The sequence below is a fragment of the Haliaeetus albicilla genome, chromosome 14 (assembly GCF_947461875.1).
Source record: "Haliaeetus albicilla chromosome 14, bHalAlb1.1, whole genome shotgun sequence".
In the NCBI taxonomy this organism is placed as follows: domain Eukaryota; kingdom Metazoa; phylum Chordata; class Aves; order Accipitriformes; family Accipitridae; genus Haliaeetus; species Haliaeetus albicilla.
The window spans coordinates 15,924,731-15,950,799 of NC_091496.1; the positions used below are offsets into that span (position 1 = coordinate 15,924,731).

General features: G+C 35.5%; 2 protein-coding genes across 4 annotated transcripts in view; one reads left to right on the plus strand and one right to left on the minus strand.

Moving 5' to 3' along the window:
- COG5 (component of oligomeric golgi complex 5) overlaps positions 1-26,069 on the minus strand; it is a 194,595-nt gene that overhangs the window by 136,573 nt on the left and 31,953 nt on the right. The gene's annotated exons all lie outside the window — the stretch shown is intronic.
- Positions 16,185-22,302, plus strand: GPR22 (G protein-coupled receptor 22). 3 transcript variants are annotated; one of them, XM_069801838.1, is made up of 3 exons: positions 16,185-16,649; positions 17,662-17,922; positions 20,695-22,302. In XM_069801838.1, exon 3 carries the CDS (start codon positions 20,720-20,722, stop codon positions 22,019-22,021), a length of 1,302 nt encoding a protein of 433 aa, XP_069657939.1. In that variant the 5' UTR covers positions 16,185-16,649; positions 17,662-17,922; positions 20,695-20,719; the 3' UTR covers positions 22,022-22,302. The 3 variants fall into 3 exon arrangements, with proteins under 3 accessions (XP_069657939.1, XP_009924191.1, XP_069657938.1); XM_069801837.1 differs by having other exon boundaries at positions 16,186-16,649; positions 17,662-18,720; XM_009925889.2 differs by lacking the exon at positions 17,662-17,922.

A 26,069-nucleotide genomic window follows, 5' to 3' on the forward strand; every position in this document is an offset into this window, starting at 1 on the left:
TAAAATTCAGACAAATAGAGAGGCATATGTAAGACACAGATGTAAAAAAATCCTTCTTCTTTTTCAAAGAAAAGTGAAAATGAACATTTAGGATTACATTATATAGAAATTTATGCACATTTTGTACACCGGTCAAATCATAAAATTTTTAAGTTTTTTTATTTCATTGAGCCTCTCATTTCTGGGCACAGAACACAAAAAAGGGAAGAAAAAAATAGAGAAAGGACAGAGAAATGTGTAGAAAGATCTTGAAGTACATAAATATAGTGTTGTTCTCTGTGTTCCCATGTAGAAAGTACAGAAGTAGGTCACCTGTTATGTATCAGAACACAGCGATAAAAAACAACTTTTTTTCTTTTGACTACCTTGGGAGGGGAATCTTTTTGAGTACAAGATTACATAATACATGGTGCAACTACCTCAACCTGCTTTAAATAAGTAACACTTTGGAATTTGTGAATCTGATGAGCCAAAACTTTCACAGCTCAGACTTTCAAACCTGAAAGTGAGGCTAGAAACAGAAGTTCAAGCCCGGAAACTTCAGGAGTTCAATGACTTGTTATTTCCTGAGCAAGAATTCAGAGATCCTAGGAATGGGATCACTGCACTCATGCCTTCTCAAGTGGGATCATTTATCCAGGGAAACTGAGCAGCATGACTATTTTCCTTCTACGGGTATGCATACCAGTTCATTTTTCCATCTACCCTCTTTCTGCATCAACCTTATAACCCTGATTTCTGTGCTGCTATAGCACAGTAGACTATTAATTTATAAATAAAGTTTCAGATCAAAAAGAAGAAAAAAGTGTCATTCACTGCAATTCACAGGCAGGTGAAAGAGCTGCAGCGTAACGTTCCAAGGCAGAATTGCCTTTTCTTTGTGCTCTGCCTTCATCTACACAAGCTGCCAATTTATTTAATCTGTCCATGAGTGAAGGGAAAAAGGATTTGTCCAAGTAGAAATATAGTCATAATAAACATGAAGTAGAAACTGTAAGACATCATTGCCTATTGAACTCCCTTCGAGACTAAAAATAAACTTCTCCAGACCTAAAAATGCTCTAATTGGTTCAAAATCCAGCCTGATATGTACAGCCTGAGAACCAGATCACGCCACGCATAACTCAATGCATAACTATTGTAACTGGAATGGAAATGTGGCATAACAGTATGATAGAAACTTTATATATATATAAAGAAAACCCTACCATCCATAGATCTGATTTATTCACAGGTTTTATACTCACCAGTAAGAGAACTATCTGTAATAGTTAGTATTTTACTAGAAAGCCGACACTGTGCTTTACATTTCACCAGATACAGATATGTTTGCTTTGGTAATACAGACAGCAGCAGTATTTATTATATTCACAATGGCAGAATTATCATTTTGCCTCTTATATTACCATGCTTAACTACAAAAGCAATTTTTTTGGTAATAAGCTTCAGTTTAAGGCAGACAGCAGTGAATTAATTCTAATAATTATGCGTACTAGTGCAACAATTGACATTTTTTAATGTATCAAAGACCATATCTAGATTACAAACAGAAAGGAGAGCGTGACTTCAACACCATTTCTTCACTCATGCTTATTTTAACATGAGTTCAAGTAATGAAAGCCTAAAAAGAACCAGAGAAAATTGAAATTTTTCAGATAATTTAAAACCAATGCACAACTACACAGAACGGTTTACTCTCAGAGGTTTCCTTCATGAAGTATGAATAAAGTACCCCTCTGTAGGCAATGATGAAGGACAGTCTACAATTCAAACAAGTTAATATTTAATAAATAATGAAAGAGAAATTTTATGTGAGTTTCAGGCACTGTTAATTTTTTCAAACCATTGTAATTGTAAAACATCCTTTGAGTAGTAGAAATTTCTTCCTGGCTGCCATTTTCTCCACAAAGGTGATGGAGTACCTTGGAGACTTGTATATTTTATTATTATTAAGGAAGAATTACTTAAGAGTACTTATAGGACATTCCATTAAAAATCTTGTCTTGAAATTGTAGTATTCGAGTCTACCCAAATTCTGTTTTTCACAGTAATTTTTCCTCAGGTCTTTAAAGCTATCAATACTTAGACAGTCAGTCATGCTCATCTTTTAAACAGTTAAGGAAAGCACCACATGCAGATGCAATTGCTACAGTGCTTTCTCATGATATTTAAAAAAGCATGAAGCTTGAAAGTGAAGTCATTTTCCCTACTGCTTTTCATTCATCACCCAAGGTTGCAGTTTGTAAAATTGCTCAAAAATGATACTGTACTTTTTTTAATAACTTTTAGTAGATAGCACTTGGCTACCCATCTTTGGATCTCACAGCATTTTTGGCTACTGTTTTAAGCATTTTCATAAAGGGAAGAAGTTGAACAGAGTAACTTGTCCAAGTAACAAGGTTACATTTAAACCAAAGTTAAAACCCAAGTCCTGTGAACAGTGTTACAACGGAAGGATCGTTCTTTGTCTTTTAACTAATACTGCTTTGGGATTTTGTCCAATACTTCATCCATTTCCAGGTGATTGACTTTTTCCCCGGGTTTTTTTCCTTTGACTTATTTCTACCCTTGAGTATAACCAACTTAACTGGAGACTCCCACTTCCAAAGTGGGAGCAGTGAAGAGAAGAACTTTCTTACACCTTCAACTATAGATGTATAACTTTTTTAAACTTTAAGAGCTGGTTTGGTTACACAAAGGAAAATCCCAAATCATGATAGCCCCCCCTTTATTTGAAATGAAAGTTTCAGATTAAAACTGTAAGAGAAGACAGGAATACTATTCCTTCATTTGTACAAAAATCTAAATTTCAGCAGAGATTGATTCTAGTACTGTAAATAGATCTCTGTCTGTCTTTCCTCCTTCCCAACCCCCACACAGATAATGATCCTTCCTCTGATACATTTAAGTAGAAGAAATGCCAAAAGAAAAACTTTGTTAATTGGAAGGGGGAGAAGGGGGAAAAAAAATGAACTCCATTGTGAAAATAAATAACACCAGTGTCAAAATGTCCATTCAAACCACGACTTGAACGGATTGTTCCATTGCCATTGCAGCAGGCCCATCCTTGGTGAAAAACTCATTTTGGAAAGCCTCTGGGCTGAGAGTTCATTATCTCAAATTCAGCATTCTTTCTTAGTACTCAACTTCGGAGAATGCATTATTGGACATTTTTAATAAATTGTAGCAGGGAAGTGGGTTTTGGTTCTCTTCTCTGGTTCATTACATTAAGGTGAGTAATGGTACAAACTCATCAACTAGCAAGAACTGGGAAAACAAAAATGAGCAGAGCACTGATGTTGCTCCCGTGTTGTCCACCTCATGCACACTAGCCAGAAGGATTAAGGGCTTCAGCTTTTTGCCTTCCTCTAGCACTAGCTAGCACAACGCATTTTCCCATGTCTTTCTGATGCACTGATGGGTGTATAGCCCTTCCTTCCAGTTCAGACAGGGCCTTTGTTCACCTCAAAGCTGCTCTACTATCTTCCTCCCACATGCCACACCTCTGCAGAGACTGCATTTGGTCATAAGGTCCTTAAAGAAACATTCCACATTTAGGTTCACCAATTTAAAAAGCACTCAGCAACAAAAATACTACAATTCCTGAAACCTGCTGAAGAATCCAAAGTGATCAGAATCTATTCCAAAATTCTGCAAGCATAATTACTTGCAGACTTTTTAATTTCTTGAATGGAATAGTCTTTTCTTTGTTAATATTTGTCTGACAGTAGCATACCTACCTTCTTTTTTGAGCTCGCTTTTTCTTTCCCTAAACTTATCCTGAGATTCCCCTTAATGAAATTATACTGGAGTGTTAAACATACATATGTCACCAGAAAAGGATTTTCGTGAGGACAGAAAAAGATTTATTCATTCATTCTTGGATGTTGGAAGACCAGGATCAAGATTTCTCTGAAGCAATTAGAAGCATGAAACAAACAGTTTACTGGTTGTTTTTACTTGTAATGTCAACTCTGATAAAAAAAATCTGAAGGACATATGCTAATTCCTGTTAAGTGGGCACTTAAGAGTTGTAATAACACAACTAAAGTAAGACAATTCACTGTTGTGATACTGCACTTCCATTCCAGCCTGCAAAGATATTAGAAAGTTTTAATCACAAAGACCAAGAGAGGTAATGTTAGAACATCAATCTCTCAGTCTACAGTTGCTAGAAAGGCATAAGACCAACTGATTAAGTAACAACTGTTTCTACAGAAACAATTATACTGTTTCTGTTGCCAGAAAGAGTGTAATTCACACAACTTCTAGAGAATTAAAGTCAATTTTATAACCATGATATACTTTTTTATATACATATACACATATGTATCCATAAAAAATGTAACTATGGTATAGGTATCATAGTTAAAGGAGTTACAGAATAACTACTTTGTACACATTGTTCAGCTGAACAAGACAGACTCACAGTGAGCACTGCTTGTCAGTAGCAGTGATGACAGCAGAGTTTTAATCGAGTTGAGCAACCACAGATTTCTCCAAAAGCAACCCAGCGTGCCTTGTTCCAGCTGATTCAGCACTCCGAATCCCCAGGTTCAGTAGAGGATCTGGAACAGTGCTGAGAAGGCCTTGGGAGGTGGACACAGCAGGCATTTTGAGCAACCTTGTATTTATCAGCAAAATTGAACAGCAAAGAGTTGGGTACTGCAATTAAAACTCTTTGGATACTATTTTGTCCTCCCAGAAGCAGCATAACAGAATGTCCTCATTAAAAGTTCAAATATCATTCAAATACCAAAACAAATAAATAAATTACTAACTCAGTAGGAAGTCAAAAGCTGAGAGGCAGACAAAGAAATGTATTTTTCTGTCTGGAGCGTAAAACAGTAGCTGCCTGGCTGCTCTCTTGAACCTCAGTCAAAGAACAGGTTTGCCCAATCTGTGACCTGTTCACAGTGTCAGACTCCTTTGATATCTAGCAAGCATTTGCTAGATAATAGTAATCAATGGAGATTAGAAGCTATACATTAATCTGTGAATGGCTAATATTTGTCAAAAGAGAAACCAGCATCTTGCATTATTTTGCAGGTGCTAGAATTACTTAAAAATAATAAATAAAAGTCCAAACTATAAAATTCAGCTAAATTCACAGCTAATTCTAACTGCTACTATTATTCCACTGTGTCAGTAACCAATAATGCTATCCCAGAGTAGAATATTGCTGCCAATTTTACAAGCAAGCAATAAAAATAGTTTTTGCCAGAATTAAAACTGCATTTCTTTCCATTTATTTATTCATTCAACAGATGCATTAGCCAAGACTCTGCACAAGAACAGAATATTAAATTATATCAGCTGGATGTGTTTCTAAAAAGAATCTAAAAAATTAAAAAGATTAGTTATTTGGTGAATTCATTTCTTCAGCATGTACGACTAGCAGCTCTCAGCGATCTTAAAACATACTTTGAAAATACAGAAGCTTTCAGGCAAGCACAGAAAGAGAAAATAAACTTTGCATCATAATCACAGATTTAAACAAAGATTTAAAATTACAGATTAACAATTTTATGTGGACTCTCTACAGCCCACAGTTCTCTCTGCAGCTGCTGGTCTATGGAATTTTTGGGAACAATCCCATTTTCATTCTCATTTCTTTGTCTTGTCAATGTGCAAATCTACTCAAGTCAATTTTGTGCCCAGCTGATCACAGGATGCTACCCAGCAAATTGCCATACATGGCCTTTGTACCTACAGGAATTACACTGTGGTAGCAAAGTGAAGAAGTATTGATATTGCTGACAATTTTTTTTTTTAAACCCAAAAATTTAAAGCAAGGTTTACAAGTCAAGCTCTTAGCAGTTGAAACTCAACATTCAACATTCTCTGCCGCTTATAGCAAAAGTTCATTAAGAAAACAAGGAAAGCCTGTATAAATAATTTTGAATAGCAGCTCAGTCATCCTTGTAGCAATTCTCACACTTCCCTGTCCTTGCATCCGACTCCTTTAGCTCTCACCACAAATTCATCCTACCAACTCCATGCCTGGCTCATCCTAAGTAGACATATCTTTTCTTCTCCCTTCTGCCACGTCACACATACATGCAAGATACAGGTTATATTGGGAAGGGTAAGAGAAGGGGAAATGAACCAAAATACAAGGCACCTAATATAAAAATGAAAAGTTTTTCCAGTATGGCACAACCCAAAGTACCGTACATAAAAGCACTATATCCAGTTTGTTCTATTCGTAATATTGATTTGCTTAACTGTTAGGTCCTATATGATTATAGGTTTTGTTTAGCAAATATCTTTACACTTAATTTAACTTCCTAGCTGATGTTAGAAGCAACGGCTTCTAGATGTCAAAATCCAGGCGAAATATTCTCCAAACGTGGTTCTGTATTTTCGTCCTGTGTTTAATAATCTTCTATGCATGCTGCAAGGCCTGTTTCCTTAGAGATGGGGGGGGGGGGGTTGTTTAATTTTGAAAAGCGGGATGATGAAGTAGAGAGTTCTATAGTGTTTTGTCAATATATTTTTTTAAATCTCATTAATTATTTGCATGTTCTGGGGGTTTGTTTTGCTGCCCGCCCTTCCAATGCAGTTGAGGGCTTAAAGCAATTTAGATAGAAGTAAGGTTAGTGGAAGAAATAATTTATATTCTGACTTCACCAATACATTACTTTAGGAAAAAAAAAAGAATGTCCTGAGAGAAAGATTTAGATACATGAACTATTTTTCCACTCAAACCTCAATTTGCTCATTATTACTCCAAAGCATTGCCTTGGCTTAACTTTCTTTGTCAAGTCTAGTTAGACATAAAAAATCTGTGCTTAAAGACCTGCAAAGAGAATAAATGTGGAAATTTATATAGTCCCTGCATTTTTCAAAAGGAAATTGGTCTCGTATTATAGAGACTGGACAGATTAATGAAATAGAGACAGACTTCCCAGATCTGCCCTAGGCTTCTAGCATGTAGCCAAACTGTTTTTCTACAAAACAGAATGATGTGAAGAGAAACTACGAAGCAGATACAGGATGCTCAGGTATTGTGGTCATGGACACTGCACAAGCAGCTAAAATCCTTAGCTAAAGCGTTAATCCACACTATCTCTAACTGTCCATATAAATTTGTTCTAGATTAAGAGTACTGAATACGAACTAAAATTTCTGTGATTACTATCAACCTTTATTGCTCCAAAGTACACTGTAATCGCTGCTTTGCCTACAGGCTTCAAGATTACAGAGAGAGGCGTTTACACTCTCACAAACTGTATTAAGTACTTGCTATTATCACAGCCTGTAATATTCATCAAGGTATGCATTTAACTGATAATCCAAAGAGCCATATAGTCCTTACATGCAGATGTCCTCAAAGACCACTGGAAAATTCTTGTTGAAGTATTATACCCTGGCCCAAAGTATGTATTGATTATTGTGATAATGCTGGCTTAAAGATTTTGGAGTGGGAGTGTTAAACAGGGTATTATCAAGAACCCAATAAACAGGTAGACACCTAGAATTTTTTGATGACCAAAACAAGTTTCTGAAGAACATAAGAAAAATTTGCCAGGAAAAAAAAAGTTACCCTGGGGGGAACAGGAAGGGCTGACTGAGTTTTTCTTTCTCCTTTGAGAGCAAGACAGCAGAAAAGGTATTACAACATAAAACAACTTTAAAGAAAAACATTTCCAACCTAACCACCAGGAGGCTTAAAATAGTAACCACTTTCAAATGGTAGGCTCTTCCCTCATTCCATTCTTTCCTCACATTAAAACTAATTTGCTTGATTAATAAGAGAAATAATGTTCTCCTCCATATTCAGCTGTCTCTCAGAGGGAGTCGTTCTTCACTGGACACCGTATCTACTGTGGAAAGAATGAGGACTGGAAAAGACCTCTACTGGTATCAGAACTGCAATTTCTCTTTTAGAAAGACAGCACAGTAACAGGCAGAGTCAGTATGTAATAACTTACATGGTTTTCCTGTTGATAAGTTGTAGCAGTTGCTATATTCTGTCTTCCACATTTCCTCCAGGAGCTCCTAACCGTAGGTATCAATTTGTGGAGTTGCTAGCCTACTGTCCTGGTTTCATCTCGGATAGAGTTAGTTTTCTTTCTAGTAGCTGATATAGTGTTTTGTCTTGGATTTGGTATGAGAAGAATGTTGATAACACACTGATGTTTTCAGCTGTTGCTGAGTAGTGTTTAGACTAAGTCAAGGATTTTTCAGCTTCTCATGCCCAGCCAGTGAGAAGGCTGGAGGGGCACAAGGAGTTGGCACAGGACACAGCCAGGGCAGCTGACCCAAACTGACCAAAGGGGTATTCCATACCATGTGACGTCATGCCCAGTATATAAACTGGGGAGAGTTGGCCAGGATGGGGAGGGGGGCAATCACTGCTTGGGAACTAACTGGGCATCGGCCAGCAAGTGGTGAACAACTGCATTGTGCATCATTTGTTTTGTATATTCCAATTCTTTTTTTATTATTATTATTATTGCCATTTTGTTATTATTATTGTCATGTTATTATTGTTATTATTATTGTTACTATTTTCTTCCTTTCTGTCCTATTAAACTGTTCTTAACTCAACCCATGAGTTGGTGGGTTTTTTCCGATTCTCTGTCCCATCCCACTGGGTCAGGGGGAGTGAGTGAGCGGCTGCATGGTGCTTAGTTGCTGGCTGGGGTTAAACCATGACACCTACCTAGCAATATTGAAGCTTCTCTACTTTGAAAGGTACCAGAAATAATGCAAATAATTATTTTCCTCTTTCCCACTCCAACTACACTTTATAGCTCCTATCACTGCAACTCATTCTACCAATATGTTCTAATTTATTAAGTAGATCATCAGTGAAGGCTGCTGTAGAATTTGACAAGTTTTGTCTCCATAAACATGTATCTGCTCATCATCCATTGGTGTAACAAAAATGTCTCCACCAACCACTTTCAATTTCTTAAGATTTTATTAGTAAAATAAAACGTAGGCTTTAAGCCTAATGACTGCAAAACCACTTGCAGGCATCAACCATATATGAAGCATATTCCCTTCCTCAGACATACCACTGACACTATTGCTCTCAGCCTTCCCCCAAAAAACAGCAAATGAAAGCATTTTTCATACAAGCTCTGGTTTGCTTCAGTACTACAATAAGAGATTTCAAATACAACAATTATGCAGTGAGGTTAAAAATACTTTAGAAGATGGAAAAACCTGAAACTACAGTTTAGGCACAAAAATCCTTGATATTTGAAAGCTTCGTTGAAAAAATTAGTTCTTCGTATGCATGCATTTTAAACAGTTTAGCTATTTATTTTAGACTCTAGAGCTACAATATGTATGTTTAAAAAAAAACCAGAAAATATCAAGGGTATCATATTTCTATTTAATTTATCCTCTTAAGAAAGAGAGAGATATTTTTCAACAATCAATAAAAAAAATTAAACTATATTACAGATACAAATTATGGAAACTACTACACCCAAGCAGTAGAGGAATAAAGAAAATAAACTGAAGATGATACCAAGACAAATCTAAATCTAGATCAACATGCACATCAATCAAATGGATATTCTTTTTAGCAGAATAAATGGTAAAGCCAACACATTACACTAGCTTAGTTCAATTTCCTTACTATTATGCATTTATCATTATAGCTTATTACTTTCAAACTTCTCTCACATGTCTTTTTATGGCACTACATAAACAGATTTTCTATCAGTTTCCCTGAACAACCTTGTAAAAATAACAACTCAAGAACTAAGGTGGCAAAGAGGGGAACACAGGGTACTTTATCATTAAAAAAAAAAAAAAATCAGACAGGAAAACACATAGTACTGCATATCATTTTTCAGATTCTGAGAATTTAATGTGAGGAATATCATCACTATCAGACTGATGTGAATGACTTCCTATATTTGAACTGAACACAGGGCCCTGAAAGATGGTTTTAACCACATACACCAGTCATTCACAACTGGGGGGAACCTAACTGCTGTCCACAGATTTTACTTTGTTGTCTAAAAAAGGCAATGTATGCTCCTGTCACTGCAGTTATATGGAAACATGCAGAGTTACTGTGTGTGGTCACTGAACTTCGTTTCTAAAGGTAGTAAGACTACTGGATCCTTTCCGTGTGCTTTTTGTAGCACTTCCAAACCAAATCAGCCAAGGGGCAAACTGAGCAAGACTGCAATGTATAAACTCATCCTGGTGGTAACCCTTAATGCTGTGGGTGATCTTAACAAAATTAAAGGGACACAGTTTATGTTGTGATACCTATTCACGTTGTATTCACTCTTTACTCAGAGGGCAATTAAGATCATAAGACTTTTGTCTCTTAATTTCAGCTAGAAGAATGCTTGCTACTAGGCACACCATGTGAACACTTTGTCTTAATTAAGAAAAAATCCTATTGCCTTCCTATTTTTAAAAATTACTAGAAACAAAGTCTATCCAAGATCTTTGTCAAATAAACAACTCTAGAGAAAATCTTCTTGTTTTCTTGTTTTGTTTTAAATCAGCAATTCCACTTCAAGGCTATTACAGCAGGAAGGTGTGTAATGAAACTGCTGCAGCAGGGGATTGTAACAGGGTAGCTAGTGCTGCTCCTGCTGCTGCTCATCCCACATACTTTGCCAGGCAGAGCTTCCACAGCACCAAGGATATCGGATGGAGAATCCTGAACCAGATCCTGAAGTTCAAACCCTGCATGTTAAGTTCAGCTACCTCTGAATCCAATTCACCGTAATAAGCCAGGCAGAAAGCTTACTGAAATGTTTATATTGATGCCGTTCTGCCATGCACTTAGCATAGCGCCGTCACAAGCTAGGACTTGGAGATGCTAGGCAACGCAGCAACCCAGGCAGCAGGGAATAACACTGAAAACTTCTTCCAACATACAAAATATTTTGATGAAAGCAAGGTAAGCAACTACCTGGGACTTTAAACCATGAGGCAATATTTCCTTATTCTACAGCCACATAGTGTCAGCACTCCAGCTTCAGCACCCCTCAGCTATCCTGCTAAACTACTTTCCAACTTACGGAATCAACATTTTTTCAGGCACATTTTCACAACCTTAAACAATGCAAGCAGGTGGCTTTATTCTTTGTATGTTTGAAGCAATACAAAAGACATGATGTCAGAATTCCAAAAGCCTTTCCAAAATAATGAAAACCCTCACTAAAATCCAGTAGCAATTGCCAACTTAGAACTATTTTATAAAAGTAGAAATCTCTCAAATTCTCAGAGTACTCAAAGTACAATTTTAATGAAGGAAAAACTAAATTCACAGCAATATTGAAAATGTTAAATAAAAATGAAAAATTTATCTTGAAATTTACAATGACTATTTAAAATTTTGCCAATAACTACTACAAGATACAGCACCATTCATTGTGAATGTTTATACTAGAGGACAATTGATACTCCTTTTCTTTTTTACTAAAATGCTTAAATAATTGTGCAATAATGCACCAGGGCCATGATTTATCTACATCAGTAAACCAAATTTAGTGTTATGCTATGAAAAGGATGCCTTCTTTATATATGAGTGATAACCAGCACTGGTTCTGTAATTCTTCTTTGGTATCACCTCATTGTGCAAAACTAAAACAAGATACAGTTTCAGTATTAATTGCTAAAGGGCACTCTGTAACTTACACATTTCCTCATGAGTACAGGAACTTCCAGTGCTGAAAAGGTCAATAGTTGAACTAACATGGAATACTACTGAACAAATAACCTATGCTTAACAATTACACAAAACCAAATGAATCTTTTAAGGCATTCTTATTTTGTAGCATAAGTAGGTTATTTTTCTGTACTCAAGCTGCTATGCTAACATTAACTCTACATCTTGAAAATTAATATAAAACTGTATAAAATATATATATTATATATATGGCTTATATACAATATATTTTATACCTATGTAAAAATACTTGTCTTTATGTTGCTTCCAGAGGTGTACATCTTTGCAAATACAAGAGGAAGCATAATGAAATTATACATAATTAAGCTGGAAAAACCGAGTTTGTTTTAATCTGTGGAGGTAATTCTAAAATGGAGAAACTGAGATCAACAAAGTTGCATGTGTAGGAATGTTTTCTGGCAAGGGGAAAATGGAAGTTAGAAATGCAAAAAAAAACGCTAAACCCAACCTAAATAAGTCATTATGAAAATAACAAAACAAAGAAAGCTGTATGGCAATCAACAATCATCGGGGAGAAAAGAAACTAAACATTAAGGATAGGACATTGAATGGAAAATTAATCTTGTGGATGTCAGTCTTTACTACGGAAAAGGAATAACAGTCTTAGAACCGTTTTCAATAAATTAAACAAATGAGAATAGAGTACTTGTGTCAAAAGAAAGACTGCGTTATCGTCAGAGTCAGAATGGTACTTATCTACCAGTTCTAGCAGAGTTTTTGTCATCTATCACTCTTAAACAATAATAAAACCCTTTACTACTAGAACTTGTGTACTGGACAGGAGTCAGGTTTAGACCTTTTCAACATAAAAGCATGCGGCAGCATGATCCAGGCCAGCAAGCCATAATTTCAGTATTGGGTAAAACAGAACACCTTGACAAATCCAGCATAATGAGAGCACATCAGTACAACTCCTGAACCCAAACTGCTATTATCCACTGTTTATTTTTCCTTGATACTATAAAAGTTACTGGATTTTCAACAACATTCTAACAAAGTTCTTTGCAACAGACTATTAAGGACACTAAGATGCAACAAGGTAAGAAACACATTTTAGATATGGATCACAAGCCGCTAGAACAGATAAAAACGATAAACTATCCAGAAGAGCTACGCTAGAATTGGGCATCACACTGCCCAGTGTAGGTAAGTGCAAGGTACAGGAGGATCTATCCAGCTGGAATTGCACAGGTGCACCATGTAAATAATGCTGAAGAACAATCCCAGGGCAAGATGTCCAAAATCAATAAATATTCATTTTCAAAAGCAACTTAAGCTCTAAAGAGATTATGTGTCACTGAAAAATTTGTACCAGTTAGGAGCCCAAGTCTCTTGCAAATATGAGAACAGATGACATTTTTAGACCCAGATGCAGCAAAATTCTAAACAGCCACTAAATGAGCAGCAAGATTCAAACTAGGAAACAAGACGTGCAGCCCAAAGAAAGAGAAAGCGCTGCTGAAGCATTTAGGGGAGATAATCGTAGAAAGTGAAGAAAGAATAACAGAGAGAACAAAGGAAGTAAGCGGTCACAGTTTCCCAACTGTGCCAATAAAGATCTTTATGAATGTGACTATTCCATGACACCTGGATGTTAAGACAGTCTGTGATAGGTTTAGGTAAAGCTAAACCCTAAAGCACATTGAAAGAATGCTAAAGCTCCAAAATCAAGGACTCTGATAGAAAACATCAAAATTGAGTACTTCATTTGGCCCTGCTAGACCTTGTGAGCCTAAGGAGCCTTTTTAACAAAGTAAGCTTCTTTAAAAAACTACAGTGCAATAAGCTGCATTTGGGGTCATCTTACCAACTCACCAGCAAAGTTGAGAACTCCAGATCTACAAATGACATACCACCATTTTGGAATGCAGTAACAGTCAATGCTAGGACATTACTCGTGTGTAGAAAGTAAGACAGTAGATAAAAGATGGAAGAAGACCAAGAAATATGCTACAACTTCCAAATTTTTGGAATTCCTGCTCAGCAACACAGAAACACATGCTCTAACAGACAGCTATGACTCCTGAATTCAATTTAAAAGTACTACAGGGGTGTATGCTACAGCAATTGCAGTTATCTCTACCCATATGCACCCAGCGCCTCTTTACATGCACATGCCTCCGTTCCCTCCTGCTCCACTCTGCTTCAAGCTCCTGCCTCTCTGCATTTATTTTCTCCCCACATCAGACCCAGTAGCCTCAATCCTTCACAGCTCTATTCTCTGTCACATTCTGGGTCTCCCTCTCCCCTTGTGTTGCCATTCTCAGTCCTAATACCCTTCATCACCTGTCTCCTGGTTTGACTCCTGCTGTTCCCTGTTACTTCTACCCTCCCATTACCCTTCCACCCCACTTTTCATTCCCCTAAAACCCAAAATACCGGTCAAATTCTTTCTCTTCCATTCTGTACTGATATAGAAACAGGTATAAGAACAGCACATTTTTCTGCCTAATGCTGGGTGTCTGCACATGGCTCTTTTTGCCCACTCTTCCCTATCTACCCTTTGAGGATGATGTCATCTGTTCACACCATCTTAACTAGCATCTGCACAGCAATGGCTTGTAAGCATGTCTATCCATCCACCTACTCCTGATTGCCTCCATATGGTACTGCTTCTTTTCCTGATTTTCTCTCCAGAAAACTTAAGCTTGATATGTTCACAGCTCAGCTCCTTACCATTCCTCTCAAACACTTTTTGCAGAAAAAACTTTTGCCATTATCGCCTCCTGTAATATAGGAAGTCTTTTATGACCCCTTTGCCTGCGTTTGAACCACATACCCACACTATATCCAAAATCTCATTACAATCTTCTTCCATGTATACATCTTTTCCTTTCTAACAGTACAGCTCACCCAATATCTCCATCTTTCTTCAGGCACACACTGAAGAATTAGAGAGATGGAGATTCATCAGTTTAAATTTAGACAGGCTTCCCTACTTATCCTAAGTCATACTGAAAGTGTAGCAAGTAAATCTCTTAACATATTAGTATTTATGCTTTCATTTCAGGAATCTTCTTCATCACGTCACCCTTAAGAGCTATGCTGGTATCACTGGTTTCAACCTCTTGGGAGGCAGACGATATAGAGACAGCTCAAAGAGCTCCATCAGTTGCTACTCAACTGGTACCAGTTGGTACCTACCAATCTTTGTTCAAAGTTTCTGCAATCTTTAATCAGGTATCTTCTGAACGTAAAAGAGTACGAAACAGCAAGCATGCTAGACAGATACGTAGCCATTTTAAAAAACAAATAAAGTATGTTGTTACCTAAAGATAAATAATATATTGAATGGCTGGGTGGCTGAGAAAGTAAAGAGAAGAAAAGCAGACATCCAAGTTACACAACTGCATTTTTAAATTGCATTAACAACTTAAAAACAGAGGACCCCATCAAAATTTGACCAAAACTGCCATCTTAATACAGCTATTTATATAAGAACCATGCTTTAACACTTAGTATGTTATCAAACTTAAAAAAAAAAAAACAACTTTAAAATCAAGGGGAAAAAAAAAAACCACAGAAAAAGCCCCACACCCCACCCTTATTTGAGATGAAAAACTACCAGCAGAACATTTTATACTCAGATAGTCTTAAATTACTTGCTTCAGCAAACCAATTTTTAAAAAATATTATTTTGGGTTGTATACTGAATTTATTTCCAAGGTTTATTTTAACATTAGTACTAATTAAAACAGACACTGTGCTACACTTCTCTTACTCCTCATTATGTGTTGTAAGCATTGTTTATACTGATAGAACAGATTCAGAAATAAGTTACAAAACAAAAAAGTGAAAATGAAGACACTCCCTGCAAAGTGAAGGTCAAGAACATCATGCAAGACATCCTTACAAAATAATCTCTGAAGTCTCTAGCAAAATTAATGAGAAACATACAAGATTTTTTTTAGAAGTTAGTATTTCGACAAAATTAACAACCTACACTACTATACATACATTATACATGGTGACAGATTATAAAAATTATTCTTTTCTGATTCATGCATTAAACTGCATTATCAACCCATTTTAAGGGTCTGAATAATCTCTGTGACTCCTAACAGTAATTTTCCTAATATACAAGTGGGTACCAACTTGTCCTTAATATAATTTATTCAAGATAAGACCTAAATATTCAATTGCATATAAACATATCAGGTGAAATTCAGCATGGCTCAAAGAGGCAGTTTTATTTCAGAGATTTCTTAGGACAAAAAAAAAAAAAAAAAAAATCACAAATGGAAAGTAGGCAAATTCAAATATAGATTGTTGGAAGCTTTTTAAGTAATAAACGTTTAATCCCCTTCTTTTTTTCAGTATCATGTGGTTTCCAGTGTACACAAAGTAGAGAGTGAAAAGGTAAAAATAAAACTGGCATACCCTTAATATATTCCAGAATTCATAAATCACTTGTAAATTTAGTCCTTTTATAAAAGAATCCTTATATAAATCGGGTGGAGGGAGGGCATCAATCCCATATATGAAGCACAATTTAAGCCCAACATCACTGACCAATCAAAATTAGTAAATGCACTGCATCTCTCTGCAGTGAGGAGAAGCGACAAGGTAGGCTGTCATTCTGCAAAAGCTGCCCATCGCAAGCTTTCCTCTCAGAAGCATTGCTTTTCTTTTTTAGAAAGCTTGAATCTCAGTGGTGTCTCTGGAGACAAGAAGCCTTCAGTATGTTAAATTACTTTCATTATGTATTTTCAGATGCTTATTGATTCTACAGTAGGAAGAGTGAGAGACTGCAGCAGCCTGTAAACCAGAACTAAAGCAGTTGTATACATTAGCAGTATGCTGAAACAATGGCACAGTACAGGCACAAATTTTCATTAAGGTCATTTTTTGAAGATATGCTTATTACCCTCTTTCCCTTCTACTCTGCTAACAAGTGAACAAAATGAATCCCTCCAACCTGGAACTGCTTCACCTGCATCGAGAATTTATCAAATCTTTAGTGGAGGTAAGATCTGTTCCTTATTATGATATGCAGAATAAGCAACATTTAACAAAAAAAAAATTGGAGAAAAAAGGGAAGAGATCAGATTCAACTTACATTAAGCGCTAGTATCTTGTTATATTTGAGACCAGGAAATATTCAAATGCTATTTCCCCCTCCCATTAAAAACACAATGGTAGAAAAATGTTTTTTGTATGAAAGTCTTGTAGAATATTAAGAACCTGTTTTGGTCGTACAACATAAAGACAGTACAGTTTAAGCTAATACAGTATTGGGGAAAAAAAAAAAAACATATAATGCAACCGGGAATATTTTTTTCCTCCCTCAGCAGTATTTCCAAATATTGGCAATTAAATGTTATAGATTTATTCAGTTACTCTTTGAAGGATCAGATAGTCTGTATTTAGTGTATACTTACTGCTTTATGAAGGTTGGCTAATATGACTAATCTCTGATTGCTCAAGATATCCCCTTTTCTTGTTGTTTTTTTTTAAACTTATTTCTTTCATTACCTTGTACCTTCAAGCCATTTATTAAAAGCACAGATTTGCTAGATATTTATTTCAAGAAAGAAAATTACAACAGTGTGCAAATTAAACAAAAACATATTTCCTATAAAGCTCATTGACTCTGCTCAATTTCTCATTAGAAGACAAGAGAGTTGTATGTATAAACTACCTGCTCACAAGAGCTGTAAAACTACATTTCCTAGCTCTAGTCACGGACACTCTACATCCAACAGTTACTGCTTCTAGTCAGGGTTTTTTGTAACCTGCACTATTTGAAGAACAGGAAACTTGTCCAAAAATCTAAATTCATGTTAAGTTGACAGAAGAATGACATGATTTTACTAGCAAACAGTGAACGCTAACTGATTTTCTATGTAATCTCTAAAATCCAATTTTAAAGATCTTTTATTCATTAAGTAAGTGATATTAGAAAATATATTCTTGCACTACTTTATTTTGAAATTATAAGCCCTACTTTTAACCTTTTTTTTCCTCCCCTTCACAAGGGCATGCAGCAACTAATTCAGTTTTACAACTGACAATATGAAGAATGCAGTTGACCCGGTATCTTTCTAGCTGTATGACCTACAAGCAGCAGGATGCATCACTAAAATGTATTCTTAAGACATAAAGGAATTAGAAACAAAACATGGAACACACTTGTATTACCATTTACGTGCATGACACTTCAACAATATACATGGAAGACTAACACATCTGCTCAGATTTTCATTAAAAGAAGAGTGCAATGATTGATTCTTAAAATGGTGAGCATTCTTAAAGAGGGATTTATAATTTAAAACCAGAATTGTGGAAACTACTGATGCATGAAGAAACAATGAAACATGAATTCCCAAAAGGAGAATATGCATACTTCACCAGCAAGCTGAATAAGGGTTTAACCAAGCTTTTTCTATACTACTTATTTAATAACTTATTTGTCATAATGACTAATGGATAATTTTTCTCTCAATTTTATGGTCTGTTATGTATTCTCCTTAAATGAAAATAAACCAAATTAGGTAACTCACGATTACTCTCAAAGCACATGAACTGGATTTTATGATGTATAGCAACTTCTTTGACTAAGCCATCACTCAAAAGTAATGAGCAGGAATATTACAGAAAGAAATACGCAACCATAAACTAAAGGATGTCTACATACACTCTGAACACAGAGATCAGAAATTATTTTTTTTTAAACCTGGAAAATAAAAACAGGCTACTACAAAATGCAACAGGGGAAAGAAATTAACATCACTTAAAAGAAGGTTTATTTCTTATTGCTGGCTTGAAACTCAGAACAGACACGCAGAATATGCACTGGTCTGTAGAAGTATCTCAGGCAATTAAGAAGTCCCCATGTTTAATCAGAATTTTTTGCTGCTGAAGTGCTGGAACAAAAAAAAGAAAAAAAAAAAAACCTGCAAGGAACGAAATAAGAGCCCAGCTACCGCTTGGTTTCCAGGTTACAGTGCATGTCAAATATCTGTCAGTGACACCATGTATCAATTTATGACAAGCTGCTGCAATGATCTGAAAGGCCCTTGAGGCACAGAGAACAGGTAGGTCAGCAGTTGCATGCACCCCACCTCTGCTCAGCATTTGCAAGGGAACAGGCACTGTCCAGGAAGGCGATGCGTTGGGTAAATTAGCTCCCTGCCTTGACATTTCTGCTTTTATTTAACTGAAACCTAATCAATGCAACAAGGAGGTGATGTTTTAAACTATTCATAAGACTCAGCACATCTGAAGTTTTCTGTTTTCACAAAATATCAGTTGACATAATGTTAGAGTTAAGACTGTCATTTGTTTTAGCAGATCTGCTTTCGATTTCCTCCTGGCTTTTGCTAATATGAAAGAACTCCATTTATCCAGTAATGGATTTGGAATGGTTTCTTGAAATCCATTCACAGCCAGGACAGCGTACACAGTGGAAATCATATTCCTGAGGGTTAATATAAACCTAATAGAGGTTGCCTAAATCAGAAATTAAACAAAGCTTTTGAAATATTTCTTGTTTCATTTCACACCTGAGACTAATACCTTCCAATTTACATCTTTTGTATTTAAGAGGCACATGTGAAATAACTGTTGAAGCATACCAAGAATTTTCATCATACAATTTGCAATTAATAGTATTGTGCAATTGAGGCTTTTCAGAACTGCAGATGAAAGCCATTTGCATATTGTATCCCAAGTGTGCTTAATTCATACTTTCATTAAAAAAGAGCTCATTTTTGTTCACCTTAGTGCTATCCATTTTTAATGTATTCAGAATGGAACAAAGGTCTGGTATTAAATTTATTTTTTTGCCAAGTATGTCCCCTCTTAAATTTAAAGCTACCTAAAAAAAAAACCCCAACCCTCAAGTGTCATAATAAGAAATTGAATAACCTCTCTTTTATTTATTCATTTCATTACAAACTGAAGAGCTGGCTGACAATGTAAATAATACAAACATCAGGTATTACATGCAGATGCTACATTTACAACCTATCAGCATGTGTAAAACAAAGCAGATGAGCCACAAAATAAAAAATCTCCTAGATATAATAAATGTTGCTGGTTTTGAACCTCATTTATTCCTACGCAAACATGCTATGTATATAAATCTGTTGGATTTAATTGCAGTTTGTATTTAAACAAAAAAAAAAAAGGCAACAAACCCCTGAAAGAGACAGTTTTCTTTTTAAGCATTATTTTCTAAAATTATTCCATTAAATCTATTCTGGCATAAAATTAAATACTTTTCCATTTCATTCCATGTAGGCAATGATTTCTTGAAGAAATTGAATATTCAAATCAGAAAAAGGAAATGTAGTATTTTTATAATAAACTCCATTCCCCCAAACCCACATAAGTTTTGCATTTGAAATTATATATACTTATATAAAATTGTTGTAACGGAAAGTTTCATACATGTAGATGCACACAAGATAAAAGTGAATAGAAGTCTTCAAGCTCTGTAAAAATCTGCTGAATTACAGAACTTCAAGTTTCAGCCCACAACACTATTGCAAACTCTTTCTAAGATGCTGCTAAATTGCCATAAATAATTTAAATGTTCTTTTTATGATACATAAGTAACTGTGTTCCATGTTCCTATCACTCTCCTTTTTCCACAGGAGCCTTTTTTAAATGATCTTGAGTACTAATTTGTTAATACTTAACAACATTCTTCTAAAGTGACCCTCAACGCAATACAAAGGCAATGCACAAGTATAGTTTATTCAACAAATGGGCCCTTTGTAAAAAACACATCACTATAAATAAAGCCTTGTCTCTCTAAGTGGAAGCTTTTCACTCTTTTTTTTTTTTTTTTTTTTTAAACAAATCCTGCTTTCCCTTAAAAAGGAAAGACCTTGTTCTAGATCCTCAGGCTTTTGAGTCCATGCCAACTAAAGCTCTAAACATACAGTAAATCAAGAGTTTGATAAGAATAGATGCTTTTCCTCCCTCCTCCTTCCCCAGCATTTATCTACAATAAGTGGTAAAGAAAGAAATCAAATAGTTCCATATTTTATTTCACCTTTCAGGAGGAAAAACAACTGCAACAAAAGAATGTGTTTCTCCCCCATTCTGGAAGACAACATGCAGTCTGAATCTAACATTACAGTTCGAGATGCCATTGATGACATCGACACCAACATGTACCAACCACTGTCATATCCATTAAGCTTTCAAGTTTCTCTCACTGGATTTTTGATGTTAGAAATTGTTTTGGGACTTGGCAGCAACCTCACCGTGCTGGTACTTTACTGTATGAAATCCAACTTAATCAATTCTGTCAGTAACATAATTACAATGAACCTTCATGTACTTGATGTAATAATTTGTGTGGGATGTATTCCTCTAACTATAGTTATCCTTCTGCTTTCACTGGAGAGTAACACTGCTCTCATCTGCTGTTTCCATGAGGCTTGTGTCTCTTTTGCAAGCGTTTCAACTGCAATCAACGTCTTTGCTATCACTCTGGACCGATACGACATCTCCGTAAAACCTGCCAATCGAATTCTGACCATGGGAAGGGCTGTGATATTAATGACATCAATATGGATCATTTCACTTTTTTCCTTCCTGATTCCTTTCATTGAAGTCAACTTTTTCAGTCTTCGAAGCGCAACTACTTGGGAAAACAAGACACTTTTGTGCGTGAGTACAAACGAGTACCACACTGAGCTAGGAATGTACTACCACCTTCTCGTTCAGATTCCAATCTTTTTCTTCACTGTTATAGTAATGCTTATTACATACACCAAAATACTTCAGGCTCTAAATATTCGGATTGGTACAAGATTTACAACGGGACAAAAGAAGAAAGCTAGAAAGAAAAAAACTATTTCTTTGACCACTCAGCATGAGACTACAGATGTGTCCCACAGCAGTGGAGGAAGAAACGTCGTCTTTGGCGTAAGGACTTCTGTGTCTGTCATAATTGCTCTACGCCGAGCTGTAAAACGACACCGGGAGCGACGAGAACGGCAAAAGAGAGTCTTCAGAATGTCCCTCTTGATTATCTCAACATTCCTTCTCTGCTGGACACCCATCTCTGTTTTAAACACCACCATCTTATGTTTGGGCCCAAGTGACCTTTTGGTAAAGTTGCGATTATGTTTTCTAGTAATGGCATATGGAACAACTATATTTCACCCTCTACTTTATGCATTCACAAGGCAAAAGTTTCAGAAAGTTCTGAAAAGTAAGATGAAAAAGCGAGTTGTTTCTATAGTGGAAGCAGATCCCATGCCAAATAATGCTGTAATACACAACTCATGGATAGAGCCTAAAAGGAACAAAAAGATTACCTTTGAAGACAACGAAGTAAGGCAGAAATGTTTAGTACCTCAGGTTGTCACTGACTAGATTTCAGTATTCACCAAAACACATCAAGTGGAATATTTGAACAAATTGTAGAAAAATACTGCCAAATAAGAAAAACTTTTTTTAACTATTGGCGAGACTGTAAATTTTCAATATATATGTTAAATAGAGTAGGTCTTGTATATTCAGTTTCTTCATTATGTAAGATATATGTTGCATGGCCGTTTGTTAGCATAACACCATGTGTATATTTGTCAAAAATATTCAAGTCCTCTTTTTTAGAAAAATAAATAGCCTTAAAGAAGTGCAAACTTTTAAAAATATTTGTATGGCTCAGTTTCTCTGTAAAGATAAATGAGTTTTTAAACAAAAATTCCCCTCGGAAGTACTTTTCTAAAGCACAAATTCAACATTTTGCATGATATGGTATTTTTAAATTTAATTCATAAACAGTATTGATCAGAGACATTCTGAATGCTATACAGCTACAACTTGGACACATTTTGACCTCACATTTAGATAGCTACTTATTTCAAACTTCTTTAGCATGCAATTACCATGCATGTGTAGACAAAGCCATTTATATGATGCCCTTCAATTAATGGTTCAGAATTATTTAATTTTGATGGGGGGGGGAGGTTATGTTGGTCCAAAAAATGACAGTACTTTTAAGAAAAGTAAGTAGTCTTGCGTATACAATCTCAGATCCACAGTTTCTATGTAGAAAATACACAACTTTGAATAATTACACAGGAGGGGTGGAGGGGGTAAGGGGAAAAGACAGACTAAATGAAGGCAAAAACCACATACAAGAAAGTTATTAGTCTTGATGCTAAAAGAGAACCAAACAACAAAGCCATTCCTGTGCAAAGGCTTAGATTTTCACACTTGAAGGGGTTTAGCTAGACCTCTAGTGTGATATGGGGACCTTTTATACAGAGGTTTTTCATTCATACCATCTATCTGCATAGACAGATATGGCTGTCAAGTGCCACAGCTAAAGTAGAAGATAATTTTCTTGTCCTCAATAACTTTTGTATTATTTTGACTTCACTTCTCCTTCAATGATGTTCAGTTCTAGCCATGCAACTGCTTGGTCACAAACCAATCACCAATACTGCTAGCTTTCCTATTTCTGCATTTCCTGGACAGTCATGGTATACCATCATTCTATATCCTATTTTTCTATTTCATCTTATACCTGCAGCAAAGAATCAAGAAGCCTTAAGAAGTCATCATCATCCATAGCACTGTAAGCAAGAATTAAGATATTCATCCAAACAAAAGTTTGCTGAGTGGTTTGCACTATCCCATGCTTAAAAAATTCCTAATTTCAAAAAACAGTGGCTACGTTCATTGACTCAGTTACCAGTTATGGGGGGAGGGGGAAACAAAACAAAAGCCTGCAAAATCAATTAGCATGATTTCACTTGTCTTGTTACATAAACTGCTCAGTGTATGACCAGCTATCAGTATAATTAAAAGGCTAATTCTTAATAAGTATTAGCTTCTATTAAAAAAAAAAGCAGACCATATCCTTGAATATGAGAGCTAGTTTGACTCAAGTATTACATAAAAAATGAGGATTTCTGATGCACTTTTCTGAAGTTGCATATTAAAAAAAAGTGTAGTTTTAAGGGAGCAAAAAGCTATTTTCCATTACATCATTAAATTATTAATCATATGTGTATTGCCAAAACTGTTTTTGTGGTTAAAACAAAACAAAACAAAACAAAACAAAAAAGCAGTACTTGTAATGTACCTTAGTTTACTTAGGCTCATGCCTTCGCTTACCAGAACAGATGACTCAAAAAAATAATACTACAGCTCCATATTCCACAAAGACCAGCCACTTACAATCATCCAAATTCTACCTAGAAGTTTTATTACCTAACTGATAATAATTCGTTATCTAAAATGACTGTGTAACATATATTCAAACATAATTTCACTGGCTTTCTTCTAAAAGCTAGCCCAATGACACCTGCATTCAACTGTACCCACTTACAGTGTTGATTTCATCCAAGATATCCCTCGTTTCCTACATGAATTGAAATCCTTCATATTATTTGAGAGGTTGCAGTGGGGAAGTAAACGTAATGCTTTTATGCAAGAAGATTTTTTTTTTTTTTTTTAAAACCCATATGCTCAAAATTTATCACTTCAAAAACATTCTTTCAGGAATAAGCTCTTCTGAAAAGAAATGTGCCCAGAAAACCTAAGCAGGAATGATTATTTTTTTCTTTTTTGTAACACTTCTTTCTTTCTCTGCCTAGCCATCCTCTGTATTGTGAATACTAGAAGGAGGAAAAAGTGGGATCTCTAGGGTTAATGGCATAATTTGATTTCACTGATTACTTATCTTCCAATAAAGCATTCTTAAATCAATTAAAAATACTATTCATTTATTTAAAAAGAAAAAAAAAAAAAGAAATCGTAACGACCACAACACATGAATAAACTTACATCATGTCTTTATCTGAAGTAAGCATTTAAGAAAAGCTTTCAGACTTGAAAGGTTTCTTGACAACATGACTTTACTTTTTAAAATTAAATAAATCCTCAAGAACTACATGTTTAGTGTTAAAAGCTCATTCATTACAAAGTCAGATTCAATGAAGCAGTACTTTGTAACAAAGAAAATGCAGCCTAGGAATTAGTCAGAGAGATTAAGTCAGGTTTTAAAGGCTATGTCGATCACAGTCATTGATTGCCTTTAAGAATATAAGCAAGTTCATTTTTACATTTACTATTCTTCATCTTTATTAAATAAACTAAAAAAAAAAAGGACTTACACCATGTTGGAGTATACTTTGAGGTATGCAGAAGAAAATCCTGCATAGAGCAGGGAGTAATACACGTAAGAATATCTGCAATGCTATATACACGCAGGAGTCATTATAAAACAGAATCATACATGATCTGTACCACAACGACGACAGATTTAATACAAACAAGACAAAATAAAGACTAACTAGTGAAGGAACACTGTATATCCTACAGATACAGAAGAGGATTTTAGGAGAGATATGAAGGTGTGCCGTGGGTGCTTGACAGACAGACTAAAACAGAATGCAAAAATAGGCAGCACCACTGGAGAAAAAAGGGCAAATATATGCCATAGTATTGTTCAATCAGAAGCCCACTACATTCTTAAAAATGATCTCACCACAGTGAGTCATTAGTTCAATTACATTTCACACCACTCAGCCTAAGGCAAGCAGAATTGTACAGGACTCTAAAAATATTAATTCCAGCAAATACATCTCAGAAACACAAGCAACCACCACGTTTCCACACGTCCTCTGTCTCTTAAGTATTAGCTGGTATCTGACTATGTTGTCTTTTAACTTCAGATGCATCTCCATTTAATTTTACGTTGTAACATGAGGTTAGCCCACACTAAAAATACAAAAAGCTGCGTACAGTGCCAGTATCTATTGGAATATTCAAGATGCACACCTTAACAGAATAGCACATCACAAACCAGTGAAACAGAAATGTAAATACATCACAAATACCTCGTTTTAAGTTGGCAACAATGTAGGCTCTGCTATATGGTCAGTTCTGTTTACTTCACTAGTGCCAGGGGAATAGGAATTAATTTAGTGATTTCTAAATATATTAGATAAAAAAATGTATGCATCCAGATACATATTAGATCAATACACCTCTCTTCCTTCATTGTTACATAAATACACACATGTACATAATAATTATACATCCATATGCACCAGAAGTGGAGTTCAACATTAGCATCTACTTTACATTTATATGGAGGCATTTTCGGTGGGAGTGTTTTTGAACTGGACAGACAGGCACTATGCCCCACCATGCATGCACTTAAATGCCTTCTCTTCCTGCACCACCTTTTTTTTTTTCTTCTTTTTAAATGAAGTAATACATTCAACAAGCTATATCATTTACCTGGGCACAAGGAAGAATTTTTCTGCTCTGTTAACTGTTATGTATATCATATTGCAATGCGCTTAATAGTTCTTTTTCAACATCAGTGTACATACTAGTCATCAGAATTCTCTTTTTCAACATCAATGTATGTGCTAGTCATCAGAATTCTTTGATAGCTGAA